The following is a 17,219-nucleotide window of genomic DNA, read 5'->3' as shown; positions in this document are numbered from 1 at the left end:
AGTTCTGATCATGTGACATGCATGCTACCCTGCTGTATTATATCTATCACAATCCATCAATTATAAATTGCCCCTCACCCCCTTCCTGTCTCAAATCCTCTCAGCAGACAATACAAATTTGAAAAGGCCAAAACCCACAGCCTCATTGCTTTGTCCATTACACTTCACTGAAAGACTAGTGAACAAGAACATAATCACTGTACAATTGGATTTCATGTCCAGCCTCAAACATAGAAGAGATACACACTAATGAAATCCCAGGTGTTCTCCTACCTGTTTTCTTCGGGTTGATTTTCCTCTGTGGGCAGGATTATCTGCAGAGGGAAAGAAATTTAAAAACTTTAGGTTAAATGAAGTGAAGTTCTCCCTCAACGCTAGCGTGCTTGAAGTTTTGAAATCTAGACAGCTGAAATCAAGCTACACAACATCATTTAATGCATCAAGAGAAAACAAAAAGTGCTGAAGAGAAAATCATTCCATTCAGAATTACTCAAAGATGCAGTGAATGCAATGACCATGCCAAGGTTGCAGTTGTCTTCTGCATATCCCAAATTAAAATCTTATTTGGAGGAGAAAACAAAGTGAGGACTGCAGATGCTAGAGATCAGAGTCAAAAGGTGTGGCAATGGAAAAGTACAAGTCAGGCAGCCGAGGAACAGAAGAATCGCTGTTTCAGGCATAAGCCCTTCATCAAGAACGTGGGGAGGGCATAAGGGGGGGCTGAGAGATAAATGGGAGGGGTGGGAACTAGGTGGAAATGGGTAAGATGGCTCAGAAGGCATAGGGAGATGGGGGGGGGGGGGGGGGTTGATAGTGATAGGTCAGAACAGAGGGTGCAGCAGGGATAGGTGGGAAAGATGATGGACAGGAACGACAGTTCAAATGGGTGGTGCCGAGTTGGAGGGTTGGATCTGGGACAAGGTGGGCGGAGGGGAGATGAGGAAACTGGTGAAACTGACATTGATGCCATGCAGTTGAAGGGTCCCAAGGTGGAAGAGGAAGTGTCCTTCCTCCAGGCATCAGATGGCTTGGATTTGGCAGTGGAGGAGGTAGCCCAGGACTTGCATGTCATTGATGGGGTGGGCAAGTGAGTTAAAGTAGTTGACTAAAAACTGAAATCACCATCAAGTGGAAATTTTTTTAAAAAAAAACTCCGAAACCACACAGCAGCAAACTGCAAACAAAATGAGCACACTGATAACGTTACAAACGCTTAGAGCAGAGACCTGGGAGGAAGCTTCATTCTGTACTGTCAGATCAATGTGCTGTGTTACAGACACAGTATTTGGCAAGCTGCTGTTGGAGATGTTGAAATGAGCAGACGTGGCATCATCAAGCCTCTGTCCTCTACCAAGATTGTCAACATCATTTTCTAGGGAAGCCTGCCAAAAAAAAAACACTGGAAGTCAGTAATTTGCTGGATTTGAAACAGCCGGAACGCCAAAGATCTCACTACTCCTCGCAAAGTTATTTTACATTTCAATACAATGAATACCCTTGTAACCTACACAAACCTGTACTATGTCCCTGATAATTCAAGAAACTACCTTCATGGAGGCATTGTTGAAATGAGCTGGCTGAACATAGGGGTTTTCATTTTGACTGTGGTCCGGTTAGCCCACTTTCAGGCTGTGGAAGGGATAAAAGAAAACCATTCTGGTAGAATTTAACAAAAGAGAAAAAAAAGGTATCCATTACACCATATTATACACCAAGTACAGCATATAACTGTGGCTTTAAATGCAAGCCAAGCAGTATGATTGGGGCCTTTCAGTTTTACAATGAAGTCAGGTCAGTTTTCACACTTGTAACTTGAACTAGTAATCAGATGCTACAAATTAAAGATTGCAGCAGTTAAATGAAAGCAATTGAAGGCATCTAAAGTGGAAAAATAGGCCAATTCTGGCTGGGAAAATATTGAGACACCAAGTAGCAATACCATTCATTGAGTCTTCTTCCTCACAATCCTTAAAAGTGACCTGTTCCCTCGCAACCTTTGAAACCACACACCCTCACGACAAGATTAGACACAGTTGTACAATCAGCAAGGAACATTTATCGAATAATGTGAAAAGGTTCACATGGGTGGAAAGAATTTCAATGTGATAGGAACTTAGTTTTTTTTAAATTCACTCAATGCGGGCATCGCTGACTGGACCAGCATTTATTGCTTGTCCCTAGCTGCTCTGGTGGTGAGTTGCCTTCTTGAACTGCAGATCGACCCACCATGCCATTTTGTGTGCGGGTGTGCGCGCGTGGGGGGGGGGGGGGGGAAGCTGTTTGCTAGAAAGACCAGGATTTTGACCAAACAGCACGCAAAAAGAATGATGATACATTTCCAAGTAACGATGGTGAGTGGTTTGGAGAGCAGGGAGTGGTGTTCCCATGCAATTGCTGCCCTTGTCCTTCTAGGTGGAAGTGGTTGTGGGTTTGGAAGGTGCTATGTAACAACCTGGTGAATTTCAGCACTGCATTTTGTAAGTGGTACACACTGCTGCTATTAAGCTTCGGTGATGGAGGGGGTGGATGTGATGCTGTGTTCGGGATGGTGACAGACTCGAGTGTTGTTGGAGCTGCACTTATTCAGGCAGATGGAGAGTATTCCATCACGCTCCTAACTTGTGCCTTGGAGATAGTACAAATGAGTCAGATGGTGTGTTATTCATTGCAGGATTCATAGCCTCTGACCTTCTGTTGCAGCTGCTGTATTTATATGGAGAGTCCAGTTGAGTGTCTGGTCCGTGGAAACCCCAAAGATGTCGATAGTGGCGAATTCAGGGCTGGTAACACCATAGAATGTGAAAGGGCAGTGGTTAGATGGTCTCTTATTGGTGATGATCATAGCCTGGCGTTTGTGGGCATCAATATTACTTGCCACTTAATAGACCAAGCCTGGATTCTGTTGCATTTGAACATGGACTGCTTCAGTATCTTGGGGAGTTGCAAATAGTACAATCATGGGCAAACATTCGAACTTCTGACCTTTTAACAAAGGGAAGGTCATTGATGAAGCCATAGAAGATGGTTGGGTACAGGACAGTATAGAGGAACTTCTGTGGAGATGTCCTGGACCAGAGGTGACTGACCTCCAACAACCAATCTTCCTATATGTCAGGTAGGACTCCAGCTGGTGGAGAGTTTGTCCCCCGATTCCCACCGACTCCAGTTTTGCTCAGACTCCTTGATGCCACACTCTGCTGAATGCAGCCTCGGCATGAAAGGCTAGCATTCTCACTTCATCTCTGGAATTCAGTTCTTTTGTTTATGTCTGAACCAAGACTGTAACGAGATCAGGAAAGCCGAGTGGCTCTGACAAAATCCAATCTGGGTGACAGTAAGCAAGTTATTATTCAGCTGAAAATGTGTTGCTGGAAAAGCGCAGCAGGTCAGGCAGCATCCAAGGAACAGGAAATTCGACGTTTTGGGCATAAGCCCTTCATCAGGAATTATTCAGCTGGTACTGCTTGTCAGCAATATTGACAATATTTTCCATTACTTTACTGATGATCGAGAACAGATCGATGTGGCGGGAATTGGCCGGGTTGGATTGTCCTGTGTGTACAGGAGACATCCCGAGGCATTGCCGGGTAGATGCTGGTGTTGTAACTGAACTGGAAGAGCTTGGCTAATTCTGGAGCACAAGTACTATTGTCAGGACCCCTAGCCCTTGCACTACCCCGTGCCTCCAATCGTTTCTTGATATCACGTCATGTCAGGGAGTGAATCAAATTGTCTGATGACTGGCACCAGTGACCTGGGGACCATAGAAGAGGCCGAAATGGATCACCCACTTGGCACTGCCACCCAAAACCTGTTGTGAAAACTTCAGCCTTATCTTTTACATTGATGTATTGGGTTTTTCTATCATTGACTTTGGAGGAGGAGGATTCACAAATATCCCCAATGAGCTGTTTAGTTGTCCACCACCGTTCAACTGGATGTGGCAGGCCCGCAGAGCTTAGATCTGATTTGTTCATTGTGGGATCACATAGCTCTGGCTATCACCTGTTACTTATGCCGTTTAGCACACAAGTAGTCCTGTGTGATAGTTTCACCAGGTTAACACCTCATTTTTAGATATGCCCGGTTGTACTCCTGGCACATCCTCCAGCACTGTAAAACAAGGATTGCTCTCTTGGTTTGATAGTACTGGTTGAGTAGGGGGATATGGCGATGTATGAGCTTGCAGATCGTGGAGTGTAATTCTGCTGATAATAACTAACAGCACTTCATGGGTGCCCAGTCCCAAGTTGCTCAAACTGTTCAAAGTTTGTATAGTTTAACAGTATCCTCAGTATGGCTGCAGAATTTTTCTGCATCAGTATTAATATGCTAAGAATAAAAAAAGCACCACTGATAGGTAATGAAATTCTTAGGAATGCTATCAGCTTTACACCCACAATCAAATATTGTAGACGCCAACATTCCAAATATGACACAACATTTGGTTTCTTGTTTGGTGTCATTTTCTCACCACATACACAAAGAAAACAGTTCTTAGTCATACAGTCATAGAAATGTACAGCACGGAAGCAGAACCTTTGGTCAAACTTGTCCTTATTAACCAGAGAGCCGAAATTACTCTAATCCCACTTGCCAGTACTTGGCCCATACCCATCCCGATGCCTGTTAAATGTTGCAATTGTACCAGCCTCCACCACTTCCTCTGGCAGCTCATTCCACATACACCACCGCCTGCATGAAAAAGTTCCCCCTTAGGTCCCTTTTATATCTTTCCCTTCTCACCCTAAACCTATGCCCTCTAGTTCTGGACTCCCCCATCCCAGGGAAAAGACCTTCTCTATTTACTCTATCCATGCCAGTCATAATTTTATAAATATCTAAAAGGTCACCCCTCAGGCTCCGACGCTGCAGGGATAACACAGTGCCAGTCAATTCAGCTCTTGATGACAGTCAGAACCAGGATTGGTTCAACAGTTTACAAAGCAAGTCAAAAGTAAAAGGGATTTGCTGGGTTAAGAATTGTTAAGCTGCAAATGTGTTGCTGGTCAAAGCACAGCAGGCCAGGCAGCATCTCAGGAATAGAGAATTCGACGTTTCGAGCATAAGCCCTTCATCAGGAATAAGAGAGAGCCAAGCAGGCTAAGATAAAAGGTAGGGAGGAGGGACTAGGGGGAGGGGCGATGGAGATAAAAGGTAGGGAGGAGGGACTGGAGATGCTGCCTGGCCTGCTGTGCTTTGACCAGCAACACATTTGCAGCTGTGATTTCCAGCATCTGCAGACCTCATTTTTTACTCTAAGAATTGTTAAGACCCGGTAGGGCAATGTTATTGCCTGATAGAGTGATGAAAGCATCGTTAAAAATCAACTTTCAATAACATGCAAGGCAATGGCGAAGAGGGGCAAGTAGGATAATTGAATCTCCCTCACCCCTGCAGAGAAAGCAGGAAGCAGTAAAACAAATGAATTCCTAAACTAAATTCTTCCAAAATGCATGCATAATAGCTATTTGGCTTAGTCACTCCATGCCAGTTTATTGTCTGCTCTCAGCGTGCACGATGCACACGAAATTAAAACTTGGTGCAGGAGCAAAGGATCAGTGGTGGGCAGTTTGCAGCATGTTCCAATAGCAATCACACCACAGCACCAACCACTTGGGTTCTAATAATTGCAGTTAATTGCAATTGCAATAATAACAAAAGAACAGTTCAATTATCTCAGAGTACAATAACTAGGTTGTGAAATTCTGTAGAGAAGGAAAGACAGTGACGAAACAAGAGCACGTCCTGAACTGGAATAAGGAAGGGTTGGGAATGTGGTATTGAAAGTAGCAGCTTTTTTATATACTTTGAAATGAACAGGTTTCTCTGGTGAAAGGATTCTGATGCATTAGTGCTGTTGCATTGTTAAATTTAGAATCTTTGATGACTGCACTGGTCACAGAAAAATCAATTAAACCAATTTATAGAGTTTTCCTGTTTCATGCACCACATGCATTTCAAAAGGGCACTCTGGGTTATTTTGATGGTCCCAACACTTCAGCTAAACAATAAACAAAACCCTCTACATTCTTCTCTACATGATTTTCTATTCCAAATATTTTTTCAAAAACTACACAGATTCTGGGTGCATCGAGGCTTATTTGAAGTCGTCCATGGTTCATCAACATGATGCATTGAAAAAGATATTTTGTAATGTCAATTAACTCTCTCACTGGCCTCAAGCTAAGAACTGAATAACAAAAAAAACTAAAAACTCAATCAGCCAAAGTAACGTTTACATTTCATTAACACAACAAAATCTCGACCATTTTGAATGCTTCTACCAGATCTGATCATAATAGCCTCTGCACCAATGAAAATGAGCTTTTTTTTTCCTCTAAACCTCCTTCAAAACTTAGTAATTAAGTATCATCCTTGAGGCGCAGTATCACTGATTATGCTTTGTGCTATGTTGGAATTTTTTTTGGTCACAAGTCTGCTTTATACTGTGGAGGTATGTGGGCAGCAGTGCAGTCTCAGCCTGTGATTTCCATGTCTAACCGCTCTCAAATTGAGTGGCTTCCTCTGCCATTTCAGAGGGCAGTTAAGAATCAACCATGGTGTCGATCTGCAATCACAGGCCGGCCAGACCAGGTCAGAACAGATGATTTCCTTTCCTAAAATGGACTTTAGAGAACCAGGTGAATTTTTGCAACAGTTGATGACAGCTTGCTCGCTGTTACAGAGACTAGTTTCCAACTGTGGACTTAATCACTGAATTTAAATTTCACCAGATGCCACTGCAGTTTTGAGCCCTTGTTCGCGAAGGATTAGCCTGGGCCTTGACTTACTAAACCAAGATAGAGAACATAGAACATAACAGCACAGTACGGGTCCTTCGGCCCTCGATGTTGTGCCAACCTGTGGAACCAATCTGACCTACACTATTCCATTATCATCCAAATGTTTACCCAATGACCTTTTAAATGCCCTTATAGTTGGCAAGTCTACTACTGTTGCAGGCAGAAAGAGAGGACTGCCGATGCTGGAGATCAGAGCGGAAAATGTGTTGCTGGAAAAGCGCAGCAGGTCAGGCAGCATCTAAGGAGCAAGGCGTTCCATTCCCCTACTACGGAGTAAAGAACCCACCTCTGACATCTATCCGAAATCTAACACCCTACGCTTTTATCCTGTGCCCCCTTGTGCTGACATTATCACTAGACCACCATCTCCCGTACTTTGTTCCAATGTTTTAGGAGTTATTAAACTCATGGATCATGATGATGAAATTTGCTAACCTTTACAATACACAGTTAAACAGATGACAGAGTTTCAGGTAAAGAAAAATTATTTAAGTAGTTAACAAACTGGGTTTGATTATTCAAAGTTGGTGAGAAGATTTGTAGCTCGGGTGCTCGTTGTTGTGGTTCTGTTCGCCGAGTTGGGAGTTTTTGTTGCAAACATTTCGTCCCCTTTCTAGGTGACATCTTCAGTGCTTGGGAGCCTCCTGTGAAGCACTTCGGTGCTGATTCCTTCGGCACTTATAGTGGTTTGAATAATCCAAAAGGCAGAGATGTGCCAAACAGCCAAAAATATCTGAAGACAACAGGATCCAGTTCCTCAAACACTGATATATCCACTCATTCCACTTTCAGTTCATTTGAATTGCAAAGAACTAGAAGCATTAATGACAACATTAACGAGGCTACAGTTCTTTTTTTTAAAAACAAAAAACTATTTTAAAAAGACTGCCCACTTCCCAAACTGATAATTGGTGCTGAACAGAACTTCTAATCCGAACAGGTGAAAAAAAATAGTATGGAAAGTCATATCAGACAGTTACATTGTGAGGAATGGGATGAATCCTAGTTGTTATGCCTCAGTCTCCAAGTGCCAGGTAAAAGATGTACAAAAACAAAGAGTAAATTCCCAACAAATCCATGCAGTTGCTTTTCTCAAGAAGCCAGCACAGCATGATGGGCTAAGTGGCCTCTTTCTGTACTGAGAGTCCACAATTCATCAGCACCATTACCTTGCTCCACCATACATGACAAGCATCTACAGACAATTTGAACAAATGCCAGTCAAGCAAAATAGATGGTTCACAGGCAGAAGCAACACCAGCTCCTGAGCAAAGTTACAGTCACAACAACAGGATGTAAAGCCTTGCTTACAAGTATAAAGAAAAGCAAGCAGGTGGAAGCAACAGCAAAACTTTTAAGCAGACTGTACCCATCTCCCGACTCTCCACTCAAATAGAACAGATACATGCAATGATAGTAAGCCAGCCAAACAAATAGGTTACATCCATAGCTAGCTCACCTTCAGCCTGTCCAATGAAGGCAGTTTTACCCCATTGGATTTACTGCGGTCTGCCACCAACACCTTCAGAATGTTCTGCAGAGGCATCTGAACAGTAGTAAAGAGACAGTGGTAACTCAGAGAAAGAGGATGAAACTGTAGAGTCCAGCAAACATACCGAACCCAAGATTAAACAGGAAAGGCATACTCTACAGTCTTACTTTCTTACAAGAGAAGCCAACTTTTACCACATTAAAAAAAGATGTCAGACGGTAGTTTTTGTAAATCTGATTTTATAAAAAGGAAAGAATAGTAGCCACTTAACTCCCCATTTTCCAGCAAAACATAGAAGTCTTGTCACAAATTTACCAAACCTGTGTTAAAACCCTGAAGTATACCCCAATTCTTTAAATTAAGGAATTTCAATTGTTCACAGTAACCGTATAAATGAGATAGGGATATCGTACAGTTTAAAGTATTGAGAGGCACTTCTGTTCAAAATAAAAATGTTACGCCCTCTCCTTCCACTTTGGATAAACATTTGACTATCTGGATGAGTTTTCAATTTTGATGGCCTTAACCGAGTGCAGGTGGTGTTTGCTCTCACATCAAAGTCATTTTAAACAATCCAATTCAACTTCAAAACTCTTTACAGCTGCAATGTTTCACTTGTGCAAACACAGGAGAGAGAAAAAAAACCATCCTGAAAAAGTGAAGCCCACTCTTGTTCATTAAGTACAGTACTGATAAGCAGTTATAACTTCCAAAGGGCAGAACTTCTGGCAGTTTTCAGCAAAAATAAGCTCTCATTTGGGTCACTGTCAAATTCTTCAGCTCCTTCACACTGTAGACTTTACACAGTTCAATTAACTGAGCAAACTGTGTCAAAAAACAATTACATATTCCTTCCTTGTTTTAAGTCACTGTAGCTGCTTCGGCACTTATCGTCACTCTACACAGAGCAAGAACCCTCAATACTTATTTACTGCCCATGTAAATTGAAAATACTTATAAATAAGCCTAGGAGCTAATTTCATTAAACATTTCAGGCAAAATAATCATAACTATAATTATATTTAAATAAACACTCCCGCAATAATTTCTTTTCACATTTCTGCAGTGCGGTTCCTTCAGAATGCATTCACTGAACAGAAAAGCAGGTCTCTTTTTAAACTGATCTCAAAATCTGACTGGGGTAAAATCTTTGTTTTGGTCAACTGAATGTAACTAATGTTGATTGAGTCAGTCTTAAATGATGCCTGCAAGAAAACGAGATCTCAAGATGACAACAGATTCTGGATGGTAATTTTAAAGACATCATGGGTGGCACGGTGGCACAGTGGCACTGCTATCTCACAGCACCTGAGACCCGGGTTCAATTCCCGACTCAGGCGACTGACTGTGTGGAGTTTGCACATTCTCCCCGTGTCTGCGTGGGTTTCCTCCGGGTGCTCCGGTTTCCTCCCACAGTCCAAAGATGTGCGGGTCAGGTGAATTGGCCATGCTAAATTGCCCGTAGTGTTAGGTAAGGGGTAAATGTAGGGGTATGGGTGAGTTGCGCTTCGGCGGGTCAGTGCGGACTTGTTGGGCCGAAGGGCCTGTTTCCACACTAAGTAATCTAACCATCGCCCCATCACCTGCACAACATACAACAATTTTTAAAAAATGGATGTAGATTTGCTCGCTGAGCTGGAAGGTTCATTTTCAGACATTTAGTCACCACACTAGGTAACATCTTCAGTGAGCCTCCAGACAAAACATTGTTGATGATTCCTTCTTTCTATTTATTTCTTTGGGTTGGTGATGTCATTTTCTGTCAGGATATTCAGCCTATTAAGTCTGTTCTCCCATTCATTGAGATTATAATTGATCTGATAATCCTCTACTCCAATTTCCTGCCTTTTCTGCAAACGTCGACTCCTTTACAGATTAAAAATATTTCTAACTTCAATATACCTAAATGATCCAACCTCAACAACCTTCTGCTGTTGAAGGTATCAACACATTCAGGCAAGAAGGGAAGAAATGCAGCAGAAGTTAATAACAATTAAAAAGAGAGTGCTTCAGACCTGTAGATCTCAAATTTCTACAGAAGCAAGTTACTTTAGTTTATGCACAATGACTTAACTATGTCTAGGATCAATACTAATCAAGGATGGTATTACAGCTTTAGCTCAAGCATATATGCAAGAGGAACCACATACACTTGGACTACAATCTACTTGTAACACTCTTGCCCTTGAGAGCTGTTCAGTATACAAGACAGCTTTGTACATATTCAATATTGGAAAATCTCATTCCATTGTTACAACAGGGGGTAAGCCCACCTTCTTAATCAAAACCAGCAACACAAACAATTTATCCCATGCAGTCATCTGTGAAAATTAGAGGGCTCAAGGACTATTTAAAGTAAAAATTAACAATTTTATTTCTTAGAGTATAACAGAGAACAATTAACTAATAACTATTTACAAATCCTTCCCCAGCCTAATCTTTTCCTTTCCCTTCTACAACACTAGCCCGATAAAACCCCCGATTAAGATTTACCAAAAATTTAAATTTTCAACAGAATTACTATTCTCAATAAATGTGCAATAGCATTTAATTATTAAATTAATGCACAGCAAACTCCAAAGTGTTTTACATTTTATGCAGATTCCCACAATTGCATTGAACTCAAGTGAGCTAAGAGGTTCCAAGCTTCAACATACTACGTTCTGAATCAGGCAATGGAAATATAATAAAGATAGCAGATTTACACAACAATAAACCAAACGGCACCAGCAACATGACTCAGAGCAGATTACGGCATCCAGTGCATAAATGATTCATTTTACAAAAAAAATTTTCTTAATGCATGCTTAATCAATCATTCATGAACCGATCCCACAATTCATTCGACCTGTCAGAAGTGTAACAACTGAACCACACAGGGAAGTGGTTCCAGAGTCAAACACCACTCTGCACGGATTAAGCTGGCCACGGCTGCCCTGCTTTTTTTTGGGGGGGGAAGAGAGATGGGGAATGCCTCAATCCTACTTCCACCATTTTTCCACCTTGTCCAACCCAAAGTGATGAGGATTATAATAATACCATGCTTGAACAAAGATGTGTGCAGGACAACAGGTAGGCCAAAATTCCACAAAGGGAGGCAAACAACTCAAATTATTATAACAGGGCACATGTCCAGAAGTAACTAAACCATACCAATGAGGAAAAAAAAAGTTATGCCGTGGAACACCTGCCACCACTACAAGCATTTGTATAAAAAAAAAGTGTTTTAAGAAACAGAAACTCTTTACAAAATGAGAAAATAAACTCTCAAAACAGATTTTCCAAATAGCTTTCATTTTTAATTAACGATGATGTTGTTAATGAATGTGAAAACAAGTTGAAGATTGAGATTTGTATTTTGTGGAATTAATTTGGGCTGAAGTTAATGTCACTGTGTAGCATTTTTGAGGGAAAAATTGAATACTGTACAAGTATAACACTACAATATTATAAATCAACCAAATTTTACCTCACAAATTTCATCATTATTCCCTATTGGAGTTGGCGCGGTTTCAGATCGGTCATCTGCTGTCTTCTTTTTGGTTCCTGAAGAGGCAGGTGGAGCCACCTTCTTCTGTTGGTATTCCTTCAACTTTTGAAAGGAGAAACATCATTAAGCATCATGAAAGTCTCATGAGATTAGTTCGAGATAACATATTTAAAATACACTGTTTAAAATAAACTACAAACCTAAATAATAGGTTTCACTTATGATTGGAAAAACTATTCTAAGATTTAAGTCCATAACTCAGCCACATAGGGAGATTTAAACAATCCTTAGATAAGCACATGGATGATTTTGTGATAGTGTAGGGGGATGAGCGGAGAATAATTCACAGGTTGGTGCAACATCGAGGGCCAAAGTATCGTTGTATTGTTCTATGTTCTATTCCACCACAAGTTGTTTCAAGAATGTGCTCATTACAAGAAAAGACTCAAATCTGGGTACAACGAATACATCAAATTTTAAACCATCATGCTAAGAGTAGTTTAGATACATGTGCAATTTTGATATTCTGATACTTGTAACAGCTGCCATCACAGGATTATAAATCAATCTTCCAATTGGCACAATGGCCACTTGTCCATTACAAAATGTAACCAGGTGCTGGGAATCTCATCTGCAGATCATCTCACCCTCTCGAAAAGCAGGGCACAGTATCTCTCAAGGATAAGTTATAATGAATAATTATAATTGAAAATTTCAATTCCATGACAAAAAATATCAGCACTTTACCATACTGACACTCACTCTTATGCTACTTCTAGCAAGCTGATGACTTTTGATAAATTGAACTTCTAAATCATGAATGGAGACAACATTGCCTTGCTGATCAATTATTTGTTTAACTGACAAGTCCAAAACAAGTTTAACTTCCTACTTAAACAGACAATGCACATATCAGCCTTCCAAAAGTAACTTATTAAGATCTGAAACATGGAAAGAAATGACAGTATTCCAACATGTCTGCACCAGCTATCATGAAAACAGATGATTTCAATATCAGCTTTGTCATCTAATCTGTCAGGAATTTATAATGCGCTAGTCGATAAAGATACTATTATAGTGACCCAAATGTAAAGGCCAGAGGATAAAAGGAATGAATTCAAGAGGAGATGCGTTAACATTCAAGAAATCGGAAAGATTTTTTCTACAAAAATTGCTAGATTTCCTCATTTCAGTGTTTAATTAAAACCAACAGCTTAATTGCCAAAAGGATGAGAAACATTCCCACGATCTGTCAGCATAGCAGCACTGACTTGAATGGTTATAGAGTTAATAAGGGGAATTTAATCAACAACAACCAGAAAGGAATGCACATTGACCTGGCGAGGAACTATGCTACAGGAAATGAACTTCATCACTGACTCCCCTTATTAGGTGGGCAATCTTTGAGCGAATGTGATCCACAGACACCCACACCTCCCAGGAGAACACTCACTGGGATATCTTTCGAACGTTGAGCAGAGGTTTTTGATCACGTTTGGAACATCATTCTTACATCTGATCTCAAATTGGGAAAGGGAAAGGGAAACTCGGTGACATGTGCAGGGCAGTCAGGAGAATAAGACGCAGGCAAGACTCCCCTCAAACTGACATTGTGGCCAGAGATTAGGGGAATGCAAATTGGATTCCTCCCCCTCCGGTCTGGCATAGTACTCTGGAGTGATCAGGCAGGTTGTAGGGTGGGATGCCAACAGGGCTGGCATTGTGAGACTGGGGTGTGGGAAAGAGGGTGAGGAAGGGGATAGAATTCCACCTCTCCTCCCCCAAAGAGCCTGGGGCTGCAAGGACAGTAGGCTGGCAATGTGTCCAGTTCAGAAACAGGGTAAAGATTATCTCCAATAAGCTGGCACTGCATCCAGAGCGGGAGGCAGGGTGGAGATCACACTCCGGGGGGGGGGGGGGGGTTTAGTACACTGTTGATGATGGTGGGGGGGGGTTGGAGGAGATGGGGAGATGGGGGGATGGGGGGATGGGGGGGAGGGGGGGGATGGGGGGGGAAGGGGAGGGGATGGGGGGAAAGGGGAGGGGATGGGGGGAAAGGGGAGGGGATGGGGGGAAAGGGGAGGGGATGGGGGGAAAGGGGAGGGGATGGGGGGAAAGGGGAGGGGATGGGGGGAAAGGGGAGGGGATGGGGGGAAAGGGGAGGGGATGGGGGGAAAGGGGAGGGGATGGGGGGAAAGGGGAGGGGATGGGGGGAAAGGGGAGGGGATGGGGGGAAAGGGGAGGGGATGGGGGGAAAGGGGAGGGGATGGGGGGAAAGGGGAGGGGATGGGGGGAAAGGGGAGGGGATGGGGGGAAAGGGGAGGGGATGGGGGGAAAGGGGAGGGGATGGGGGGGAGGGGAGGGGAGGGGATGGGGGGAGGGGAGGGGATGGGGGGAGGGGAGGGGATGGGGGGAGGGGATGGGGGGGAGGGGATGGGGGGGAGGGGATGGGGGGAGGGGAGGGGAGGGGATGGGGGGGAGGGGAGGGGATGGGAGGGGATGGGAGGGGATGGGGGGGAGGGGAGGGGATGGGGGGGAGGGGAGGGGATGGGGGGGAGGGGAGGGGATGGGGGGGAGGGGAGGGGATGGGGGGGAGGGGAGGGGATGGGGGGGAGGGGAGGGGATGGGGGGGAGGGGAGGGGATGGGGGGGAGGGGAGGGGATGGGGGGGAGGGGAGGGGATGGGGGGGGAGGGGAGGGGATGGGGGGGAGGGGAGGGGATGGGGGGGGGGAGGGGAGGGGGGGGGAGGGGAGGGGATGGGGGGGAGGGGAGGGGATGGGGGGGAGGGGAGGGGATGGGGGGGAGGGGAGGGGATGGGGGGGAGGGGAGGGGATGGGGGGGAGGGGAGGGGATGGGGGGGAGGGGAGGGGATGGGGGGGAGGGGAGGGGATGGGGGGGAGGGGAGGGGATGGGGGGAAAGGGGAGGGGATGGGGGGAAAGGGGAGGGGATGGGGGGGAAGGGGAGGGGATGGGGGGGAAGGGGAGGGGATGGGGGGAGGGGAGGGGAGGGGATGGGGGGAGGGGAGGGGATGTGGGAGGGGATGGGGGGGAGGGGAGGGGATGGGGGGGAGGGGAGGGGATGGGGGGGAGGGGAGGGGATGGGGGGGAGGGGAGGGGATGGGGGGGAGGGGAGGGGATGGGGGGGAGGGGAGGGGATGGGGGGAGGGGAGGGGGGGAGGGGAGGGGGGGAGGGGAGGGGAGGGGATGGGGGGAGGGGGGGGAGGGGGGGGGGGGAGGGGAGGGGAGGGGATGGGGGATGGGGGGATGGGGGGAGGGGAGGGGAGGGGGGGAGGGGAGGGGGGGAGGGGGGAGGGGAGGGGGGGGGGGGGGGAGGGGAGGGGGGGGGGGGAGGGGAGGGGAGGGGAGGGGAGGGGCCGGGAGGGGAGGGGGGGGGGGGGAGCCGCGGGGTGGGGAGGGGAGGGGGCTAGGCGGGGGGGAGGGGAGGGGGGGCGAAGGGGAGGGGGGCGGGGAGGGGGGGAGGGGGGGGGAGGGGAGGGGGGGATGGGGGAGGGGAGGGGAGGGGGGGAGGGGAGGGGGGGGAGGGGAGGGAGGGGAGGGGAGGGGATGGGGGGAGGGGAGGGGAGGGGAGGGGAGGGGAGGGGAGGGGAGGGGAGGGGAGGGGGGGGGGAGGGGAGGGGGGGAGGGGAGGGGAGGGGGGAGGGGATGGGGGGGAGGGGAGGGGATGGGGGGAGGGGAGGGGATGGGGGGAGGGGAGGGGATGGGGGGAGGGGAGGGGATGGGGGGAGGGGAGGGGAGGGGAGGGGGTGGGATGGGATGGGAGGAGGGGAGGGGATGGGGGGGAGGGGAGGGGATGGGGGGGAGGGGAGGGGATGGGGGGGAGGGGAGGGGAGGGGAGGGGAGGGGAGGGGATGGGGGGAGGGGAGGGGAGAGGGGATGGGGGGAGGGGAGGGGAGGGGGGATGGGGGGAGGGGAGGGGAGGGGGGGGGAGAGGGGATGGGGGGGGAGGGGAGGGGAGGGGATGGGGTGGGAGGGGATGGGGGGGGAGGGGATGGGGGGGGAGGGGAGGGGAGGGGATGGGATGGGGGGTGGCAGGTGGAGGTGGGAGTGAAGGAACAGGGGACAGGGAGAGGGAGTGGAGCAGGGGACGGGGCTGTCCTTTCTGTCTGACATGCCGCTGCTCCCCTCTCCGGTGGGGCGGACAAGGCGGCGGCGGCGGCAGGCCCAGGCGGCGGCTCACTCCCTTCGGGGGGGGATAGGCCGTGGGACCCCGGACTCGCGTAAAGCCGCTTCCCCCACCCCAGCGCGGACAGGCGGCGAAACAGCCAATCAGCCCGAGTGGAGAGAGAGACAGTCGGTCACGGAGCTTTGGCTTCCACTCCCCTGGCCTCCCGCACTCCGCCGTGACCCCTCACTCCCTCCCTGTTCCTCACCTTCTTCTTGGCAGCCGCCAGCTTGGCCCGTCTGCTCCCGTCGGCCATGGTATTCAAGCCCGCACACGTCACCAAGCCACTGGCGGACTCCTCCAATATCCCGACCTGCACCGGGCCCCAGCGCCAGGGAACGGAAATACGTCACAACAGCGTTTGTGACGTATGCACGAAATGCGTGAGTGAAATATGTGACATCACCCCTACTGATACGAATCGCCATGGCAACCGATAAACAATGGGAAGCCACCAATCACAGTCAGAAGTAAATTCAGGGACAGTCAGTCAGTCAGTAATATAGTAATTAATACACTCAGGGACATCGATTACTCAGTCAGTCAGTAATATAGTAATTAATAAACTCAGGGGCATCGATTACTCAGTCAGTCAGTAATATAGTAATTAATACACTCAGGGACATCGATTACTCAGTCAGTCAGTAATATAGTAATTAATAAACTCAGGGGCATCGATTACTCAGTCAGTCAGTAATATAGTAATTAATAAACTCAGGGGCATCGATTACTCAGTCAGTCAGTAATATAGTAATTAATAAACTCAGGGGCATCGATTACTCAGTCAGTCAGTAATATAGTAATTAATACACTCAGGGACATCGATTACTCAGTCAGTCAGTAATATAGTAATTAATAAACTCAGGGGCATCGATTACTCAGTCAGTCAGTAATATAGTAATTAATAAACTCAGGGGCATCGATTACTCAGTCAGTAATATAGTAATTAATACACTCAGGGACATCGATTACTCAGTCAGTCAGTAATATAGTAATTAATAAACTCAGGGGCATCGGTTACTCAGTCAGTCAGTAATATAGTAATTAATAAACTCAGGGGCATCGATTACTCAGTCAGTCAGTAATATAGTAATTAATAAACTCAGGGACATCGATTACTCAGTCAGTAATATAGTAATTAATAAACTCAGGGACATCGATTACTCAGTAATATAGTAATTAATAAACTCAGGGACATCGATTACTCAGTCAGTCAGTAATATAGTAATTAATACACTCAGGGGCATC

General features: G+C 46.4%; 1 protein-coding gene across 3 annotated transcripts in view; it reads right to left on the bottom strand.

Annotated features, from left to right (window-relative positions):
• Positions 1–16,257, bottom strand: part of golga2 (golgin A2) — an 81,599-nt gene extending 65,342 nt beyond the window's left edge. For 2 of the 3 annotated variants that reach the window (XM_060841528.1, XM_060841529.1), the window contains exons 1-5: positions 16,180–16,257; positions 11,768–11,890; positions 8,266–8,352; positions 1,227–1,382; positions 274–314 (exon numbers count right to left, since the gene is read on the bottom strand). In XM_060841528.1, the coding sequence (XP_060697511.1) occupies positions 274–314; positions 1,227–1,382; positions 8,266–8,352; positions 11,768–11,890; positions 16,180–16,227 (455 nt within the window). In that variant the 5' untranslated portion in view covers positions 16,228–16,257. The remainder of the gene's footprint in view (positions 1–273; positions 315–1,226; positions 1,383–8,265; positions 8,353–11,767; positions 11,891–16,179) is intronic. The other variant, XM_060841530.1, reaches the window with a different exon arrangement.
• Positions 16,258–17,219: the final 962 nt, after the last annotated feature.

The sequence above is a fragment of the Hemiscyllium ocellatum genome, chromosome 21 (assembly GCF_020745735.1).
Source record: "Hemiscyllium ocellatum isolate sHemOce1 chromosome 21, sHemOce1.pat.X.cur, whole genome shotgun sequence".
NCBI lineage: Eukaryota > Metazoa > Chordata > Chondrichthyes > Orectolobiformes > Hemiscylliidae > Hemiscyllium > Hemiscyllium ocellatum.
This window is presented reverse-complemented; position numbering and strand designations above follow the sequence as displayed.